Source organism: Oncorhynchus mykiss, chromosome Y, assembly GCF_013265735.2.
Source record: "Oncorhynchus mykiss isolate Arlee chromosome Y, USDA_OmykA_1.1, whole genome shotgun sequence".
Classification (NCBI taxonomy): domain Eukaryota; kingdom Metazoa; phylum Chordata; class Actinopteri; order Salmoniformes; family Salmonidae; genus Oncorhynchus; species Oncorhynchus mykiss.
The window spans coordinates 12376296-12395816 of NC_048593.1; the positions used below are offsets into that span (position 1 = coordinate 12376296).

At 43.7% G+C, this 19521-nt stretch overlaps 1 protein-coding gene across 1 annotated transcript; it reads left to right on the top strand.

Moving 5' to 3' along the window:
• Positions 1-768: 768 nt before the first annotated feature.
• Positions 769-18273, top strand: atp6v1b2 (ATPase H+ transporting V1 subunit B2). The gene is made up of 14 exons (XM_036967965.1): positions 769-956; positions 1286-1341; positions 1478-1576; positions 1718-1811; positions 8417-8494; positions 8613-8752; positions 9088-9189; positions 13572-13669; positions 15872-15995; positions 16120-16270; positions 16674-16756; positions 16920-17024; positions 17121-17250; positions 17382-18273. The coding sequence occupies exons 1-14, from the start codon at positions 818-820 to the stop codon at positions 17510-17512; spliced, it is 1530 nt and encodes a 509-aa protein (XP_036823860.1). The 5' UTR covers positions 769-817; the 3' UTR covers positions 17513-18273.
• Positions 18274-19521: the final 1248 nt, after the last annotated feature.

The window sequence follows — 19521 nt, forward strand, 5'->3', positions numbered from 1 at the left end:
TTCCGCTCCAGTCATTGCCACAAACCCTTCTCCCCAATTAAGGTGCCACCAACCTCCTGTGGTCATATTAGCGCAATTGCAAATGTCTCAGCCTCAGGATCACAGAAACACATCACTGAAATATAGCTGCTAGCAGCAATTAACGGGGTTCACAGGATGACAGAAAGGACACAAGATTAGTTGGATAACAAAGCAAGCACTCTATCAGGTCGGAACTATCTTCATTTATGTGCAATCAGTGAAGTCATTACCATGTTTATCTCTCAATACCACAAGGATGATGCATGTGATGTTAGTCTGGTGCTGTAGGTTCGTTATCTTTTAGTGTAGAAGGTAATAATTCTTAAGTCATTACTTAATGTATTGAGTTAATATAATATATAGCCAAGTTATTATTACTCATTGTGTAGTTATCCCTTTTTTATTATTATTTTTCTATTATTTCTCATTAGTAAGCATTTCACTGTTAGTCTACACCTGTTCTTCACAAAGCATGTCACAAATAACATTTGATTGTTTTATTTGATTTGATAACATTTTACTATAAATGTGTGAACATTTTAAAATACTGTACATTGTTTTGTTATACCAGTGGTATACAGGTATTATTTGCCACGGCTGTCAGCCAATCAGCATTCAGCGTTCGAACCACCCAATTTATAATACTTGTTTTAGCCCAAAATGTCAGTTTACACACCTTATAATAAAACAAATCTTGGAATAATCAGCACCTTGGTCAGCTCCTCCGCGTAGCTACCTCGCATGCGCAGTTTTGCTGTCACGACTTGTCTGCTCCAACTCCAATTCAGAGGTAAACATGGCGTTGAAGGTGCTGAAGGGAATGGTCAGCGGAGCTGTTAACGAGCTCTCATCAGCCGTTACCGGCAACAAGACGGCTGCCTCCCGGGAGCAAGTCCTGGCCGTTAAACGCGACTACATCTCCCAGCCGCGCCTGAGTGAGTTATTAGCTGTCGTGCCCGGTAAACCGGAGAATAACGCAGGAACGGAGGGGCTAGACAGACAGCCCGATAGGAGATAACGTTGCGCATTCTGCGGCAAGTGATGATGACTAGTAGTAGTATTTAGGGTAATCGATTGCTATTGAAACTCATTTGTATCATATGTTGCTGGGATATATACTTTTCTCATATCCTAATGAATTAAAATAAATCGAATTTCACCATCACCCCCTCAAAATGTTTTGCAGCAGTTGCATGACTTGCAGCAGTTGCATGACTTGCAACTGTGTGAGCAGTGTGTGAGTAACTCTGCTCTCTGTTTGTAGCCTATAAGACAGTGTCTGGGGTGAACGGGCCTCTCGTGATTCTGGACCAGGTGAAGGTGAGTGATCACAGATTAGTACATCTTCAAATCAACATATTGTATTAAAACACAGCCAGGCTCTGTCCAGCGGGCATGTTATTCAGTTTCCCAAGTGTGATGAAATCATCCTCGTGTGTGTGTGTTTGTGAGACAGTTCCCCAGGTATGCAGAGATCGTCCACCTGACCCTGCCAGATGGAACCAAGAGGAGTGGCCAGGTGTTGGAGGTTACAGGGTCTAAAGCCGTGGTGCAGGTCAGTGTGTCTGTGTGTGACTTGCCCATCATGTCTCAAAATCCTACAACTCAGAGCACTGTGTTAACTGTCCCTTGGCGTGTGTGTGTGTGTGTGTGCGTGTGCGCGTGTGCGTGTGTGCATGTTTGTGGGTGTGTGTAGGTGTTTGAGGGGACATCAGGTATTGATGCTAAGAAGACCAGCTGTGAGTTTACAGGAGACATCCTACGCACCCCTGTCTCTGAAGATATGCTGGGTACGGCACTTAGGGACTGTATGTTATTCATAACGAGGGATACCTGGAGAAAATCTGACCTCTGAAGGGAGGTCAGATATTCCCCTATACCCAAAATATAGATAAAAACAAAGTGGATAGCAGAGAACATGCCTATCATTTACCCTCACACCTACAGTGCCTTGCGAAAGTATTCGGCCCCCTTGAACTTTGCGACCTTTTGCCACATTTCAGGCTTCAAACATAAAGATATAAAACTGTATTTTTTTGTGAAGAATCAACAACAAGTGGAACACAATCATGAAGTGGAACGACATTTATTGGATATTTCAAACTTTTTTAACAAATCAAAAACTGAAAAATTGGGTGTAATTTTACAAGTTCTCCCACTTAAAAAGATGAGAGGCCTGTAATTTTCATCATAGGTACACTTCAACTATGACAGACAAAATGAGAGGCTCCTCTGTCCTCCACTCGTTACCTGCATTAATGGCACCTGTTTGAACTTGTTATCAGTATAAAAGACACCTGTCCACAACCTCAAACAGTCACACTCCAAACTCCCCTATGGCCAAGACCAAAGAGCTGTCAAAGGACACCAGAAACAAAATTGTAGACCTGCACCAGGTTGGGAAGACTGAATCTGCAATAGGTAAGCAGCTTGGTTTGAAGAAATCAACTGTGGGAGCAATTATTAGGAAATGGAAGACATACAAGACCACTGATAATCTCCCTCGATCTGGGGCTCCACGCAAGATCTCACCCCATGGGGTCAAAATGATCACAAGAACGGTGAGCAAAAATCCCATAACCACACGGGGGGACCTAGTGAATGACCTGCAGAACGCTGGGACCAAAGTAACAAAGCCTACCATCAGTAACACACTACGCCGCCAGGGACTCAAATCCTGCAGTGCCAGACGTGTCCCCCTGCTTAAGCCAGTACATGTCCAGGCCTGTCTGAAGTTTGCTAGAGAGCATTTGGATGATCCAGAAGAAGATCGGGAGAATGTCATATGGTCAGATGAAACCAAAATATAACTTTTTGGTAAAAATTCAACTTGTCGTGTTTGGAGGACAAAGAATGCTGAGTTGCATCCAAATAACACCATTCCTACTGTGAAGCATGGGGGTGGAAACATCATGCTTTGGGGCTGTTTTTCTGCAAAGGGACCAGGACGACTGATCCGTGTAAAGGAAAGAATGAATGGGGCCATGTATTGTGAGATTTTGAGTAAAAACCTCCTTCCATCAGCAAGGGCATCGAAGATGAAATGTGGCTGGGTCTTTCAGCATGACAATGATCCCAAACACACCACCCGGGCAACGAAGGAGTGGCTTTGTAAGAAGCATTTCAAGGTCCTGGAGTGGCCTAGCCAGTCTCCAGATCTCAACCCCATAGAAAATCTTTGGAGGGAGTTGAAAGTCCGTGTTGCCCATCAACAGCCCCAAAACATCACTGCTCTAGAGGAAATCTGCATGGAGGAATGGGCCAAAATACCAGCAACAGTGTGTGAAAACCTTGTGAATACTTACGAAAATGTTTGACCTCTGTCATTGCCAACAAAGGGTATATAACTAAGTATTGAGATACACTTTTGTTATTGACCAAATACTTATTTTCCACCATAATTTGCAAATAAATTCATAAAAAATCCTACAATGTGATTTTCTGGATTTTTTTCCCTCATTTTGTCTGTCATAGTTGAAGTGTACCTATGATGAAAATTACAGGCCTCTCTCATCTTTTTAAGTGGGAGAACTTGCACAATTGGTGGCTGACTAAATACTTTTTTTGCCCCACTGTAGGCTATTGTTAAAAAAAAAAGAGGGTAGTCTAAGTTTGGAACAGTGGTACAGTTGTCATTCAACTGTAAAAATTGAGTGCAACAGAACCAATGACAACTGAAGTATCTGATCATCATCAAAAAATTTGAGAAAAAGCCATTTGTTTATTTAAACAGCAGCCGCATATCATCAGGTATGTGCTTGTAAAATTTTGTCATTTGGAAACCTGTCATTTTTCTAATTTAATATATTTTATTCCATGATATTGTTGTTACAAAATAGATTTGTGTTGACTGTGAAATATAAGAGCATTTGCTAGTCTAAATGAACATGCGTAGGTCACTGCATGATCCTCAAACCAAAGACTGGCCAAACTCATATTTCTTCAAGTGAATTCAAAAGGCCCTGTAGAATGACTGTATAGCATAATAAGACTATTTTGTCTAGTTACTATCTAATTCTAAGTAATTAGTTAACATTTTATACAGCCTAAATGTCAAAGTCATGGGCATGTTGTTGATGTGTTGTTGAAATGCTGAGCGCTCCTGCCAGCCTGTTGTGTGTAACAAATGCTTCACAATTGATTTTTTTTTAAATGGCATTGCGTACTAAAGCTTAGTTATAGATCGCTTTATATAAAATCTTAAGAGGTAAGCCTATGCTTTTAGCCTTTTTCTTTAACAAAGGCCCCAATACCCTCACATACCCCCTCAATTCTAGCCCTGATTTTAACTTAGCACACCAAGCCATTCAAGTTTCAACATTTACTAACACTAGCTATTCCATGTAAAGTGTTGGTCCCATGTTTCTTGAGCTGAAATAGAAGATCCCAGAAATGTTCCATATGAACCAAAAGCTTTTTTCTCTCATATTTGGTGCACAAATTTGTTTACATCCTTGTTAGCGAGCCTTTCTCCTTTGCCAATATAATCCGTCCACCTGACAGGTGTAGCATATCAAGATGCTGATTAACAGAATGATCATTACACAGGTGCACCTTGTGCTGGGGACAATAAAAGGCCACTCTAAAATGTGCAGTTTTGTCACACAACACAATGTCACAGATGTCTCAAGTTTTGAGGGAGCGTGCAGTTGACATGCTGACTGCAGGAATGTCCACCAGAGCGGTTGCCAGAGAATTTGATGTTAATATCTATACCATACACGTCATTTTTAGAGAATTTGGCAGTACGTCCAACTGGCCTTACAACTACAGATCACGTGTAACCACTCACCTGCGGGTCGTCTGAGACCAGCCACCCGGACAGCTGATGAAACTGTGGGTATGCACATACAAAGAATTTCTGCACAAACTGTCAGAAACCGTCTCAGGGAAGCTCATCTGCGTGCTTGTGGTCCTCACCAGGTTCTTGATCTGACTGCAGTTTGGCATCATAACTGACTTCAGTGGGCAAAGGATCACCTTCTATGGCCATTGGCTCGCTGGAGAAGTGTGCTCTTCACAGATTAATCCCGGTTTCAACTGTACCGTGCAGATGGCAGTGTGTATGGAGTTGTGTGGGCGAGTGGTTTTCTGATGTCAACGTTGTGAACAGAGTGCCCCGTTGTGGTGGTGGGGTTATGGTATGGGCAGGCATAAGCTACACACAACGAAAGACAACTGCATTTTATCGATAGTAATTTGAATGCAAAGAGATACGTTGATGAGATCCTGAGGTCCATTGTTGTGCCATTCATCCGCCGCCATCACCTCATGTTTCAGCATGATAATGCACGGCCCCATGTCGCAAGGATCTGTACACATTTCCTGGAAGCTGAAAATGTCCCAGTTCTTCCTTGGGCTGCATACTCACCAGACATGTCACCCATTGAGCATGTTTAGGATGCTTTGGATCGACGTGCACGACAGCGTGTTCCAGTTCTCACCAACATCCAGCAACTTCGCACAGCTATTTTAAGAGGAGAGGAACAATATTCCACAGGCCAAAGTCAACAGCCTGATCAACTCTAAGTGAAGGAGATGTGTTGCGCTGCATGAGTCAAATGGTGTCCACCAGATACTGACTAGTTTTCTGATCCACGCCTCAACCTTTTTTTAAGGTATCTGTGACCAACAGATGCATTTCTGTATTCCTGGTCATGTGAAATCCATAGATTAGGGCCTAATGAATTTATTTCAATTGACTGATTTCCTCATATGAACTGTAACTCGGGCCTACCATAGGGCGGCGCACAATTGGCCCAGTGTCATCCGGGTTAGGGGAGGGTTTGACTGGGGGGGCTTTGTTGAAGCTCCTTTGGCAGCGATTACAGCCTCAATTCTTCTTGGGTTTGACGTTACAAGCTTGACACACCTGCATTTGGAGAGTTTCTCCCATTCTTCACTGCAGATCCTCTCAAGTTCTGTCAGGTTGTATGGGGAGCGTTGCTGCACAGCTATTTTCAGAGACTTGTCCCGAAGCCACTCCTGCATTGTCTTGGCAGTGTGCTTAGGATTGTTGTCCTGTTGGAAGGTGAACCTTTGCCCCAGTCTGAGGTCCTGAGAGCTCTGGAGCAGGTTTTCATCAAGGATCTCTCTGTACTTTGCTCCGTTCATCTTTGCCTTGATCCTGAATAGTCTCCCAGTGCCATGCCACTGAAAACATCCCCACATGATGATTCTGCCACCACCATGCTTCACCTTAGGGATGGTGCCAGGTTTCCTCCAGACGTGACGCTTGGCATTCAGGCCAAAGAGTTCAATCTTGGTTTCATTAGAGCAGAATATCTTGTTTCTCATTGTCTGAGAGTCCTGTAGGTGCCTTTTGGCAAACTCCAAGTGGGCTGTCATGTTCCTTTTACTGAGGAGTGGCTTCCGTCTGGCCACTCTACCATAAAGGCCTGATTGGTGGTGTGCTGCAGAGATGGTTGTCCTTCTGGAAGGTTCTCCCTTCTCCACAGAGGAACTCTCTCGCTCTGTCAGAGTGACCATCAGGTTCTTGGTCACCTCCCTGACCACGGCCCTTCTCCCCCAATTGCTCAGTTTGGCCGGGCAACCAGCTTTAGGAAGAGTTGGTGGTTCGATGATGCTTCCATTTAGAATGATGGCGGCCACTGTGTTTTTGGGGACCTTCAATGCTGCAGAAATGTTTTGGATACCCTTTCCCAGTAATGTGCCTCGACACAATCCTGTCCCGGTGCTCTATGGACAATTCCTTCGACCTCATGGCTTGGTTTTTGCTCTGTGGGACCTATTACAGGTGTGTGCCTTTCCAAATCATGTCCAATCATTTGAATTTACCACAGGTGGACTCCAATCAAGTTGTAGAAATATCTCAAGGATGAACAATGGAAACAGGATGCACCTAAGCTCAATTTGGAGTCTCATAGAAAGGGTCTGAATAGTTACGTAAATAAGGTATTTCTGTTAAAAAAACATTTATACATTTGCAAAAATGTCTAAAGCTGTTTTCTCTTTGTCATTATGGGGTATTGTGTGTAGAATGCTGAGGATTTTTATTTATTTACTCATTTTTAAAACAAGGCTATAACGTAACAACATGTGGAAAAAGTCAAGGGGTCTGAATACTTTCCAAAGGAACTGTAGTGCACACAAAATCTACTTTTTCGTAAAGAATCTAAAGTTCAATGTGTTTCCATCGCATTTTCAACTCTACTGATAGTTTTGTCACAAACTGTTGCGTCAAATAGCAAATGTGCCTACTCTGGTCTTGGCACCTGCCCACTAGCCAACAGCTCGCAGATACAGTGCAGGTAGCTGTGCGGGTTGTCTAGTCTACATGATGACGTTACTATGGATGAGAGCGAGAATATTTTCATTTATCAAACAGCAGGAATTGGCTGCCAAAATCTATGGATAGTAGACTATAATTTAATCTGGCAAACAGGTAGGCCTACCTCTTATTTATTGAATAGGAAGAAATAGGCTCCAACACAATAGCCCTCTTGTTGTTAATATCTAATTAAAATGAGTGAATGAGGCCTTCTGGAATTAGCCGACTTTCAGCATCCATTGCTTTTCCATCTCCACTGCTGCCGCTTCATAGTAATGTACAATAAGTGATGTAAATTACTCGAATATGGCTCATTGTGAGATCAATAACGCTAATAAATAGCTTCATTATGGGCAATGAAACATGTTGTTTTTTATTAAAATCAATTGTAGCAGTAGCAAACTTACCTCCGGTCCTCCTCCTCATCTTTGCTTTCAAACTGAACATTTTAGACAAATACAACATTATTTCCTGGAAGAAGCCTTTGACTCACATCCTGAATTGCCACCGGTGCACAGCACAGCCATCGGTTTGGCAGCACAAAAGGGGTTTGCAACAGCAAGAACAGGGCAGGCCAGGGCTTATGATTGGGATAGCCTATCCATTGTGGTGTGTAATGCAGTGTAGCCTAGTTTCATATACACCATCCCAGTGCTTCTCCCAGCATGCTCTTCGTATAGCCTTAGCCTACGGTATAGGCTATGGATCATTTGATTGAGACCACACTAGGCACACTTGCCATTGCACGCCCAGCAGAGAATCACCTATGAGGGGCAGCATCGGGCACACATCGAGTTATAATAAGCAACTCATTCTCAAACACTGAGCAATACGACATTTAATCGATTACAAATGACATGACCCTCCCCTGAACCAAATAAAAAAAATACTAAGCCCTCCCCCTGACTGAAATTGAAAAAAAAGCATGACTCTCCCCCATTTTCCTCCGGGTAACAATTGTGTAATTTCGACCTCTCCCTCACTGTAAATGTTTTGTTGTTGTTGTATACACATGCACAGTAACACACATTAAGAACAGTCAATCTGAACCTGTGTGTGTTGGTGTGCATGCCTGTGCGTGTGTATGGGCATTTCTGTTTGCAGGACGCGTGTTTAATGGATCAGGCAAGCCCATCGACAAAGGCCCCACAGTGATGGCAGAAGACTACCTGGACATCATGGGTACACGTCTAGAGTTATAGATTGAGAGATGAATATAACGATAGAGAGTATTGTTTCTTTTTTTGAGGAGATAATAACGTGTGTGTGTGTGTGCGTGCGGACGTGCTCGTGTGTCCAGGCCAGCCTATCAACCCTCAGTGTCGTATCTACCCGGAGGAGATGATCCAGACAGGGATCTCTGCTATAGACGGCATGAACAGCATCGCTAGGGGGCAGAAAATACCCATCTTCTCTGCTGCAGGACTGCCACACAATGAGGTATGCACACACTCCCTACCTCCATTAACCCCCATCCGCAGCATTAAGAGCTGTGTGAATGGCCTGGCAATTTGTGTGAAGGTATTGAAGTAGCACATCCATAGGGTCTAGTGCTGATTAAACCCACTAATGAAATTGATTCATTAATTTGTATCATTTTCTTTTAATTAGTTCAGTTTGATTAAATGGGAAATGAGCTTTGAGGCTCTCCTCCAAGGAAGGAAACAGTTGTTTTTTCATATCCTGCAGCGTGTTTCTATCTTTTGCCCCATCTCTTCTCCTCTGTCTCCTCTGTCTTCCCCCCCCCCCCCCCCCCCCTCTCTCTCTCTGTGTAGATAGCGGCTCAGATCTGTCGCCAGGCAGGCCTGGTGAGGAAGTCTAAAGATGTGATGGACTACAGTGATGACAACTTCGCTATCGTCTTCGCCGCAATGGGGGTGAGACATATATGGTTACACACACATGACCCCTTAAACGGCCAAAAGCTGAGGGATAGGCCTGGAGAAATGTATCCCCTCTCAAATTCATAGACAGAGTAATGGATGCAAGGACTGACCATCCATGATGTCACATGTATAGTTTAAAGCATGTTTTGAGGCTATTCAGTGTTTGTCTAGATTTACAATGTTTACAAACATTGGAGTCAAACAAGCTTATATTTGTTGTTCTGACCGGATGTGACAGTTGAACTCATGAGGCATTTATAAGTTATATTCTTCCAGGAACAATGGATACATATTATACATTTCTAAGTTGAAAAAAAGTATGTAACAACTGCAGATTGACTCATTAAAACAGCGGTTCCTAAAGTAGGGGTTGCGACCCCGGGAGAATTTCCAACCCTGCCCCAAAAATGTTTTTATTAATATACGGTACCACCTTCTCATTCAAGTGTTTTTCTTTATTTTTACTATTAATAGTGAAGACATCAAAACTATGAAATAACACACATGGAATCATGTAGTAATCCCAAAAAAGTGTTTTATATTTGACCAAATAAGGCTATCTTCTGTATACCACCCCTACCTTGTCACAGCACAACTGATTGGCTCAAACATATTAAGAAGGAAAAAACTTCCACAAATTGACTTTGAACAACGCAGACCTGTTAATTGAAATGCATTCCAGGTGACTACCTCATGAAGCTGGTTGAGAGAATGCCAAGTGTGTGTGAAGCTGTCATAAAGGCAATGGGTGGCTACTTTGAAGAATCTCAAATATAAAATATGTTTTGATTTGTTTAACAATTTTTTTTGTTACAACATGATTCCTTATGTGTTTTTTCATAGTTTTTATGTCTTCACTATTATTCTACAATGTAGAACATTTTGCAAGTCAATGTAGAAAATAGTAAAATAAAGAAAAACCCCTTGAATGAGTTTCCAAAACTGTTGACTGGGACTGTACAGTGCCTTGCGAAAGTATTCGGCCCCCTTGAACTTTGCGACCTTTTGCCACATTTCAGGCTTCAAACATAAAGATATAAAACTGTATTTTTTTTGTGAAGAATCAACAACAAGTGGGACACAATCATGAAGTGGAACGACATTTATTGGATATTTCAAACTTTTTTAACAAATCAAAAACTGAAAAATTGGGCGTGCAAAATTATTCAGCCCCCTTAAGTTAATACTTTGTAGCGCCACCTTTTGCTGCGATTACAGCTGTAAGTCGCTTGTGGTATGTCTCCGTCAGTTTTGCACATCGAGAGACTGACATTTTTTCCCATTCCTCCTTGCAAAACAGCTCGAGCTCAGTGAGGTTGGATGGAGAGCATTTGTGAACAGCAGTTTTCAGTTCTTTCCACAGATTCTCGATTGGATTCAGGTCTGGACTTTGACTTGGCCATTCTAACACCTGGATATGTTTATTTTTGAACCATTCCATTGTAGATTTTGCTTTATGTTTTGGATCATTGTCTTGTTGGAAGACAAATCTCCGTCCCAGTCTCAGGTCTTTTGCAGACTCCATCAGGTTTTCTTCCAGAATGGTCCTGTATTTGGCTCCATCCATCTTCCCATCAATTTTAACCATCTTCCCTGTCCCTGCTGAAGAAAAGCAGGCCCAAACCATGATGCTGCCACCACCATGTTTGACAGTGGGGATGGTGTGTTCAGCTGTGTTGCTTTTACGCCAAACATAACGTTTTGCATTGTTGCCAAAAAGTTCAATTTTGGTTTCATCTGACCAGAGCACTTTCTTCCACATGTTTGGTGTGTCTCCCAGGTGGCTTGTGGCAAACTTTAAACAACACTTTTTATGGATATCTTTAAGAAATGGCTTTCTTCTTGCCACTCTTCCATAAAGGCCAGATTTGTGCAATATACGACTGATTGTTGTCCTATGGACAGAGTCTCCCACCTCAGCTGTAGATCTCTGCAGTTCATCCAGAGTGATCATGGGCCTCTTGGCTGCATCTCTGATCAGTCTTCTCCTTGTATGAGCTGAAAGTTTAGAGGGACGGCCAGGTCTTGGTAGATTTGCAGTGGTCTGATACTCCTTCCATTTCAATATTATCGCTTGCACAGTGCTCCTTGGGATGTTTAAAGCTTGGGAAATATTTTTGTATCCAAATCCGGCTTTAAACTTATTCACAACAGTATCTCGGACCTGCCTGGTGTGTTCCTTGTTCTTCATGATGCTCTCTGCGCTTTTAACGGACCTCTGAGACTATCACAGTGCAGGTGCATTTATACGGAGACTTGATTACACACAGGTGGATTGTATTTATCATCATTAGTCATTTAGGTCAACATTGGATCATTCAGAGATCCTCACTGAACTTCTGGAGAGAGTTTGCTGCACTGAAAGTAAAGGGGCTGAATAATTTTGCACGCCCAATTTTTCAGTGTTTGATTTGTTAAAAAAGTTTGTAATATCCAATAAATGTCGTTCCACTTCATGATTATGTCCCACTTGTTGTTGATTCTTCACAAAAAAATACAGTTTTATATCTTTATGTTTGAAGCCTGAAATGTGGCAAAAGTTCGCAAAGTTCAAGGGGGCCGAATACTTTTGCAAGGCACTGTATATATCGTCTTTATCTCAAAATCATTGTAATGTGGTTGACCGTAAAAATCTAAATGAAAGTTAGATGCTGTGACACCCTGTGGAGATTGGGCCTGAGTGATCAGGTTACTGTAAACTTGGTATTGTTTGACTGGACAATGGTGGTTAGTTTTACACATCTTCAGATGTTATAAATGAAATGAAGGCCTGTTGTTCTATCTCTCTCATCCTGTATCCTGTCCATTTGAAGGTTATATAATCAATTCAACATTTCTAGGACTCTGGTCTAGTAGGCATCTCTTTGTTCACGCTTTGTCTTATAAGTTAACTGAGGATCTATACCCTCAGAATTATGCTTTGATAATGTCAGTATTGCCTTGCAACTTAAGTTGTATGCCTTGTGAATCCATTTGTTTTGCAAGAAATGAAATTACACTTGCTTTGATATTCACTTCTCATAATGTTTATTCTAATTTTAAAGGGTGAGATTTTACGAGTGAGGCACACTATATATACAGAAGTATGTGGACACCCCTTCAAATGAGTGGATTCGGCTATTTCAGCCACACCCATTGCTGACAGGTGTATAACATCGACCACACAGCCATGCAATCTCCATAGACAAACATTGGCAGTAGAATGGCCTTACTGAAGACCTCAGTGACTTTCAACGTGGCACCGTCAGAGGATGACACCTTTCTAACAAGTCAGTTCGTAAAATTTCTGCCCTGCTAAAGCTGCCCCGGTCAACTGTAAGTGCAGTTAATGTGAAGTAGAAACGTCTAGGAGCAAAAATGGCTCAGCCGTGAAGTGGTAGGCCACACAAGCTCACAGAATGGGGACGCCAAGTGCTAAAGCACGTAGTGCGTAAAAAATCTCTGTCCTCGGTTGCAACATTCACTACCGAGTTCCAAACTGTTTCTTAAAGCAACGTCAGTACAATAACTGTTTGTCGGGAGCTTCATGAAATGGGGTTCCATGGCCGAGCAGGTGCACACAAGCCTAAGATCACCATGCGCAATGCCAAGCGTCGGCTGGAGTGGTGTAAAGTTCACCGCCATTGGACTCTGGAGCAGTGAAAACGCGTTCTCTGGAGTGATGAATCACGATTCACCATTTGGCAGTTGGACGGACTTTTCTGGGTTTGGTGGATGCCAGGAGAACGCTACCTGCCCAAATACATAGTGCAACTGTAAAGTTTGGTGGAGGAGGAATAATGGTTTTCATGGTTCGGGCTCGGCCCCTTAGTTCCAGTGAAGGGAAATCTTAACGCTACAGCATACATACATACATTTTAGACAATTCTGTGCTTCCATCTTTGTGGGAACAGTTTGGGGAATGCACTTTCCTGTTTCAGCAGGACAATGCCCCCGTGCACAAACCGAGATCCATGCAGAAATTGTTTGTCGAGATTGGTGTGGAAGAACTTGACTGACCTGCACAGAGCCCTGACTGCGAGCCAGGACTAATTGTCCAACATTGGTGTTCGACCTCACTAATACTCTTGTGGCTGAATGGAAGCATGTCCCAGCAGCAATGTTCCAACATCTAGTTAAAAGCCTTCCCAGAATAGTGGAGGCTGTTATAGCAGCAAAGGGGGGGGGGGGGGGGGGGGGGGGGGCAACTCCATATTAATGCCCATGATTTTGGAATGAGATGTTCGGCAAGCTGGTGTCCACATACTTTTGTTGATGTAGTGTATACATAATATACACATATCAAATATTACCCCACTACAGGGTGACCGCTTTGTTATTATTTTACTCAAGGATTCCAGCTTTAAACTTTGACCTCTAACCCTTGACCCCAGGTCAACATGGAGACAGCTCGGTTCTTCAAGTCAGACTTTGAGGAGAATGGTTCCATGGACAACGTCTGTCTGTTCCTCAACCTGGCCAACGACCCCACGTAGGTCACTTCTAACCTTTAACCTCTACCCTCATCTCACCTGCTCCTCAACCTGTCCAATTAACCTTCATTGCAGGGTTTTCATTAGCTGGTAATTGCCTGTTTTTGGGCAATATTTTTTTTGTTGTAGCTGATAAATAGAATTGTTGCCAAATTGACCGGGAGAAAAAACAATCCCATTAAAAAGTATTATTTTTTATTAATTGATGGAAATATCAGTTGATGTAAATACAGTTGACTGTTGTGCTTTTTTTTTTTTACCCCTTTTTCTCCCCAATTTCGTGGTATCCAATTGTTCAGTAGCTACTATCATGTCTCATCGCTACAACTCCAGTACGGGCTCGGGAGAGACGAAGGTTGAAAGTCATGCGTCCTCCGATACACAACCCAACCAAGCCACACTGCTTCTTAACACAGCGCGCATCCAACCCAGAAGCCAGCCGCACCAATGTGTTGGAGGAAACACTGTGCACCTGGCAACCTTGGTTAGCGCGCACTGCGCCCGGCCCGCCACAGGAGTCGCTGGTGCGCGATGAGACAAGGATATCCCTACCGGCCAAACCCTCCCTAACCTGGACGATGCTGGGCCTATTGTACGTCGCCTCACAGACCTCCCGGTCACGGCCGGTTGCGACAGAGCCTGGGCGCGAACCCAGGGTCTCTGGTGGCACAGCTGGCACTGCAGTACAGCGCCCTTAACCACTGCACCACCCGGGAGGCAAACTTTGAATTTTTAAGGTTAAGCTTAAAACAAAAAAAAACTCAAATAGCTTTATTTCGCAGGATTTTGAACTTGCAACATTTGGAATCAGGGGCAGATGTTTACACGCATCCCCAACGCCCGAGCCAAACTGAAACCTACTTGAAGGTAACAGTGCTCGCTGTTTGCCTCTAAGTCAACAGACATAGATGAACGTTGAATACAGACTTGTGTCATTGGTGACCTGGCTGGGGTATCAGTGTCTCACACTCCACATTGCAATGCGAGGCGGAGGCATTTTGAAAACATATACTTAATTGTTTGAAACCTGAACTTTTTTTTATTTCATATGAGGCATGTCTTACCTTGCTTCAAATGATCTTAGGCAAAATCTGACCCGAGAAACGCGGAGGCAATTGTTTTATAAACACTTCCTCATAAGCCATTGAAACCAGAATTTCTCTCGTGTTCTATTGGTTTCCACATCAACTTTCTTTTGTAGTCCAGAAGCTCAAAGACACAATCCTAGTCATATTAGCAACCCATCCTCGTTGTTGCATCTTTAAAGTCCCCGTCTTTCCAAGTTTCCAACAGAGATTTTCATCTCTGTCACATACGGAACCTATATTATCAGGTGGTTAAGAGCATTGTGCCAGTAACTGAAAGGTCGCTGGTTCGAATCCCCAAGCTGTCCAGGTGAAAAATCTGTTGATGTGCCCTTGACGAAGGTATTTAACACTCATTTCTCCTATAAGTCGCTCTTGATATGAGCGCCGGCTAAATGTTTAGAATGGTGTTTTCCTGCTAATTGCATTTTGGGAAATTACGTTTTATTGGCTGCTTCATTACAGGAGTTGCATGTTCTCTTAACCTTTATTTAACTAGGCAAGTCAGTTAAGAAATTACAGTCTACACCGGCCAACGCTGGACCAATTGTGCACGGCCGGTTGTGATACAGCCTGGACCGAGATGCAGTGCCTTAGACCGCTGCGCCACTGTTAAGATGAACTACCATGGTGTAAATGTGATTCCTGTCCTTCTGAGCGCTGGGGGTGGACACCCTATGCATGGGTCGGCAAACAGGCAAAACTCTTTTTTTTTTTTACTGTATAACCACCAGGAATTCACTTCGGTAATCTGTTCCCAAGTATTCCCACGAATAAAAAAATATACATATGTCATTGTGTCTCAATGTAATCAATGTTTTTTATTTTCAAATACAATCTATTTTTGGGCCTAGTTGTGGTCAATTTGCAGTGTACAAATGATCAGAATTATATTCCGCCCCCGACCATCTCTTCCGGAGAAAATCCTCCCGCCGAACAATCTAGTTGCCTACCCCTGCCCTAATGGGTTAGTCACCCTATGCATATGTGTCCAGTAAATTAAAATCTGCCCAGTCATGTTGTCCGGCCCCACATTTTCCTAACGGAAACCATGCTTCATTGGTGACCTCTCACCTCTTGCCTTGAAGATCTTGCCCTCTCCCCGTCTCTCTGCAGTATAGAGCGTATCATCACGCCCCGCCTAGCTCTAACATCAGCAGAGTATCTGGCCTACCAGTGTGAGAAGCACGTCCTTGTCATCCTGACTGACATGAGCTCCTATGCAGAGGCGCTACGAGAGGTATAACACACACACACACACACGCTGAGGTGCTACGAGAGGTGAGACATCACCACAGCAAACATCAACATTATTACACATTAAATCAATGACAACGAGTAAATGTCATCCCCCCACCTCTCAGGTCTCAGCGGCCAGAGAGGAGGTCCCAGGTCGTCGTGGTTTCCCAGGTTACATGTACACTGACCTTGCCACCATCTACGAGAGAGCTGGTCGGGTGGAGGGACGCAACGGCTCTATCACCCAGATCCCTATACTAACTATGCCCAACGATGGTATGTCGATCACCCAGATCCCTATACTAACTATGCCCCCCAACGATGGTATGGTTATCACCCAGATCCCTATACTAACTATTCCCAACGATGGTATGTCGATCACCCAGATCCCTATACTCACTATGGCCAACGAAAGTATGTCGATCACCCAGATCCCTTTAATCACTATGGCCAACGATGGCATGTCGATCACCCAGATCCCTACACTCACTATGCCCAACAATGATATGTCGATCACACATATCCCTTTTCCCAACGATGCTACTGTTCACACATGTATTACTTAACTGACTGCTCAAATATGGACAGTCTTTTACTTTCTTCCGCTCTCTCAAGTGATGTTCTCTCTCTCTCTCTCTCTCTCTCTCTCTCTCTCTCTCTCTCTCTCTCTCTCACTCAGACATCACTCACCCCATCCCTGATCTGACAGGGTACATCACTGAGGGACAGATCTATGTGGACAGACAACTGCACAACAGACAGGTGACACCACAGAGACACACACAGGAATGTGGCTGTTACCTTCAAACAGCGCCTCTGGGCATTGGCAGGATTCTAGTGTCTGGCAAATCGATTCTCTCAATTGATGTTGTGATGTTTCCGACTCTCTCCCTCTTTACCCCTCTCTCTCTCTTTCTCTCTCTAGATCTATCCTCCCATCAATGTTCTGCCATCACTGTCTCGTCTGATGAAGTCAGCCATCGGAGAGGGGATGACACGCAAAGACCACTCTGATGTCTCCAACCAGCTGGTATGCATACACACACATACACACACACACACACGCTGCTCAACAACATTAGACACTTCTGCTGGAAATCATCTGTTATTGTGTGTGTGTGTGTAGTATGCGTGTTATGCTATAGGTAAGGACGTGCAGGCGATGAAGGCTGTGGTAGGAGAGGAGGCTCTGACGCCTGATGATCTTCTCTACCTGGAGTTCCTACAGAAGTTTGAGAAGAACTTCATCGCCCAGGGTACACTGGGGCATAGGGGGGAGGGGACGGGAGGACTGTGTGTGTGTGTGTGTGCCTGTCTGCCTGCGTGCGTGTTTGAGTGCGTGTGCAAGTGTGTAATCTCTCTCTCTCTCTCTCTCTCTCTGTTCCAGGAGCCTATGAGAACAGGACTGTGTTTGAGACACTGGATATCGGCTGGCAGCTGATGAGAATCTTCCCCAAAGAGATGCTGAAGAGAATCCCTCAGAGCACGCTGGCAGAGTTCTACCCCCGCTTGAAGTAATGATGACAAACATAGGAATGCATAGTGACACACACAACTCCAACCCTTCCCTCTTGCTCGGCCTCTTTGTAAATGGTGTTGCTGTTGTAACATTGCCAGTAGCTTCTGTACTGTACGCATTATCATAGGCTAGTACTGATACTGTCACACACAGAGGTAACCCCTTACCCGAACAGATAGACCCGTAGAAGTAGAAGATGCAGATGATGGAGACAGTGGTTTCCAAGCCAGAGAGGTTCTCTCTGACCAGCAGAGCCAAATAGCCTGGTAATAGGGTCTGGGATTTTCCCTGGTCAGATCACATGATCAGGAAAATCTCCTGGCCTTGGCTGTTAGATGTATTGGATGGATAGATGGACGGAAAGGAGCTGGAGGAATAGTGAATGGTCTGTTATAAGTCAGAGGGATGGTATAAGGTATTTTTAACAGGATGTGTAGGTGTACTTTAGGCGTACTGTAGGTGTAGACTAGTGAATATGCAGTGATGATGCATGTGTATGAAAGATGGGCTCAAGGCTAACAGCCTATTTCACTCACAAGTCATTGTTTACGTTTCTAATGGCCTTTTGTTATGACCATATAAGTTGCCTGTGCGTTGCTCCTAGTATCTTTTGCATAGATCAGTGCCGTTTCTGCGCCGAATTAACCCAAAAGCCCCCTTAATTCATTGAACTAAAGCCAGAGATACAACACACAAACTGCCGGTTGTTATTATTACCTGTTCACTGAGTGCACAAACATTAGGAACGTCTTCCTAATATTGAGTTGCAACCCCTTTTGCCGTCCGAACAGCCTCAGTTCGTCAGGGCGTGGACGACAAGGTGTCGAAAGCGTTCCACAGGGACGCCGGCCCATGTTGACTCCAATGCTTTCCACAGTTGTGTCAAGTTGTCCGGATGTCCTTTGGGTGGTGGACCATTCTTGATACACACGGGAAACTGTTGAGCATGAAAAACCCAGCAGCGTTGCAGTTCTTTAAACACTCAGACCGGTGCTCCTGGCACTTACTACCATACCCCGTTCAAAGGCACTTAAATCTTGTGTCTTGCCCATTCACCCTCTGGATGTCAATTGTCTCAAGACTTAAAAATCATCATTTTTTAACCTGAATCTTCCCCTAAATCAACAATGATTAAAGTGAATTTAACAAGTGTCATCAATAAGGGATCATAGCTTTCACCCGGATTCACCTGGTCAGTCTGTGTCATGGAAAGAAGCAGGTGTTCCTAATGTTTTGTTCGCTCAGTGTATATGTGTCGTCTATATATTTCTCTCTCTATTTCTCTATTGTAGCTGCTCCGTCGACACGCACGCTGTGGTTTAGTGATGACAATGTTGTTATTTACGGTGAAGACTTCTAGAGTAGACAGATGTACTGTACTTATGTATGTGTTCCTCCTATATCTTTTGGTAAATGTTCTGTTTCGGGATTTATGGTTAGTGTCGTTTTGGTCAAAATGCAGGCATGACTGCTCAGCTTTCTGGGGTGTGTCTGTGCAATAAAGGAATACACGCTGCTCCCGCTCTCTTCTGTGGTTCCTAGCTCTTTAAGGATGCTGCCACAGAGACTTTTGGCATCCGGAAATTACGGATTGAGCCAATGGTTTTTCAGTGGTACAAATTGTCCGTTTTTTATTTTATGAAACTCTTCCGGAAAGAGTTTAACTTTTGACTGACAAAAAAACAGACAGTGATGAATGCGTCATGCAATTTTGTACGTCTTTATGAGTCTCTTTGTGGCCGTGGCCTTGCACCATGCAGTGCACACACGTGCAGTGCGCACACACACACAGTTGCGGAGACAGACAGTCCTCTGTGTTAGCAGATGCAGTACAGTGAAAGGCCACAGGGTGGTGCTGTTGAACTGTGTACTAATGAATGTAATAAACTGCTCCCCTCTCTTCAATCAGTGAACCTACCGTAGACCTACACCTAATAGGTAGATTGTAATTAATGACAGTTGCTCTCTACTGAACACATGCTGAGAAACAAGCTGGTTTGTTCCTCAG

What these genes read in the sequence shown, in the direction of transcription:
- atp6v1b2 (XM_036967965.1), top strand. Translation starts at nt 818, where the DNA reads ATGGCGTTGAAGGTGCTGAAGGGAATGGTCAGCGGAGCTGTTAACGAG. An exon ending in AACCTGGCCAACGACCCCAC is followed by an intron (nt 13,670 to 15,871) that starts GTAGGTCACTTC and finishes GTCTCTCTGCAG; the next exon opens with TATAGAGCGTATCATCACGC. An exon ending in ACTAACTATGCCCAACGATG is followed by an intron (nt 16,271 to 16,673) that starts GTATGTCGATCA and finishes TCTCTCACTCAG; the next exon opens with ACATCACTCACCCCATCCCT.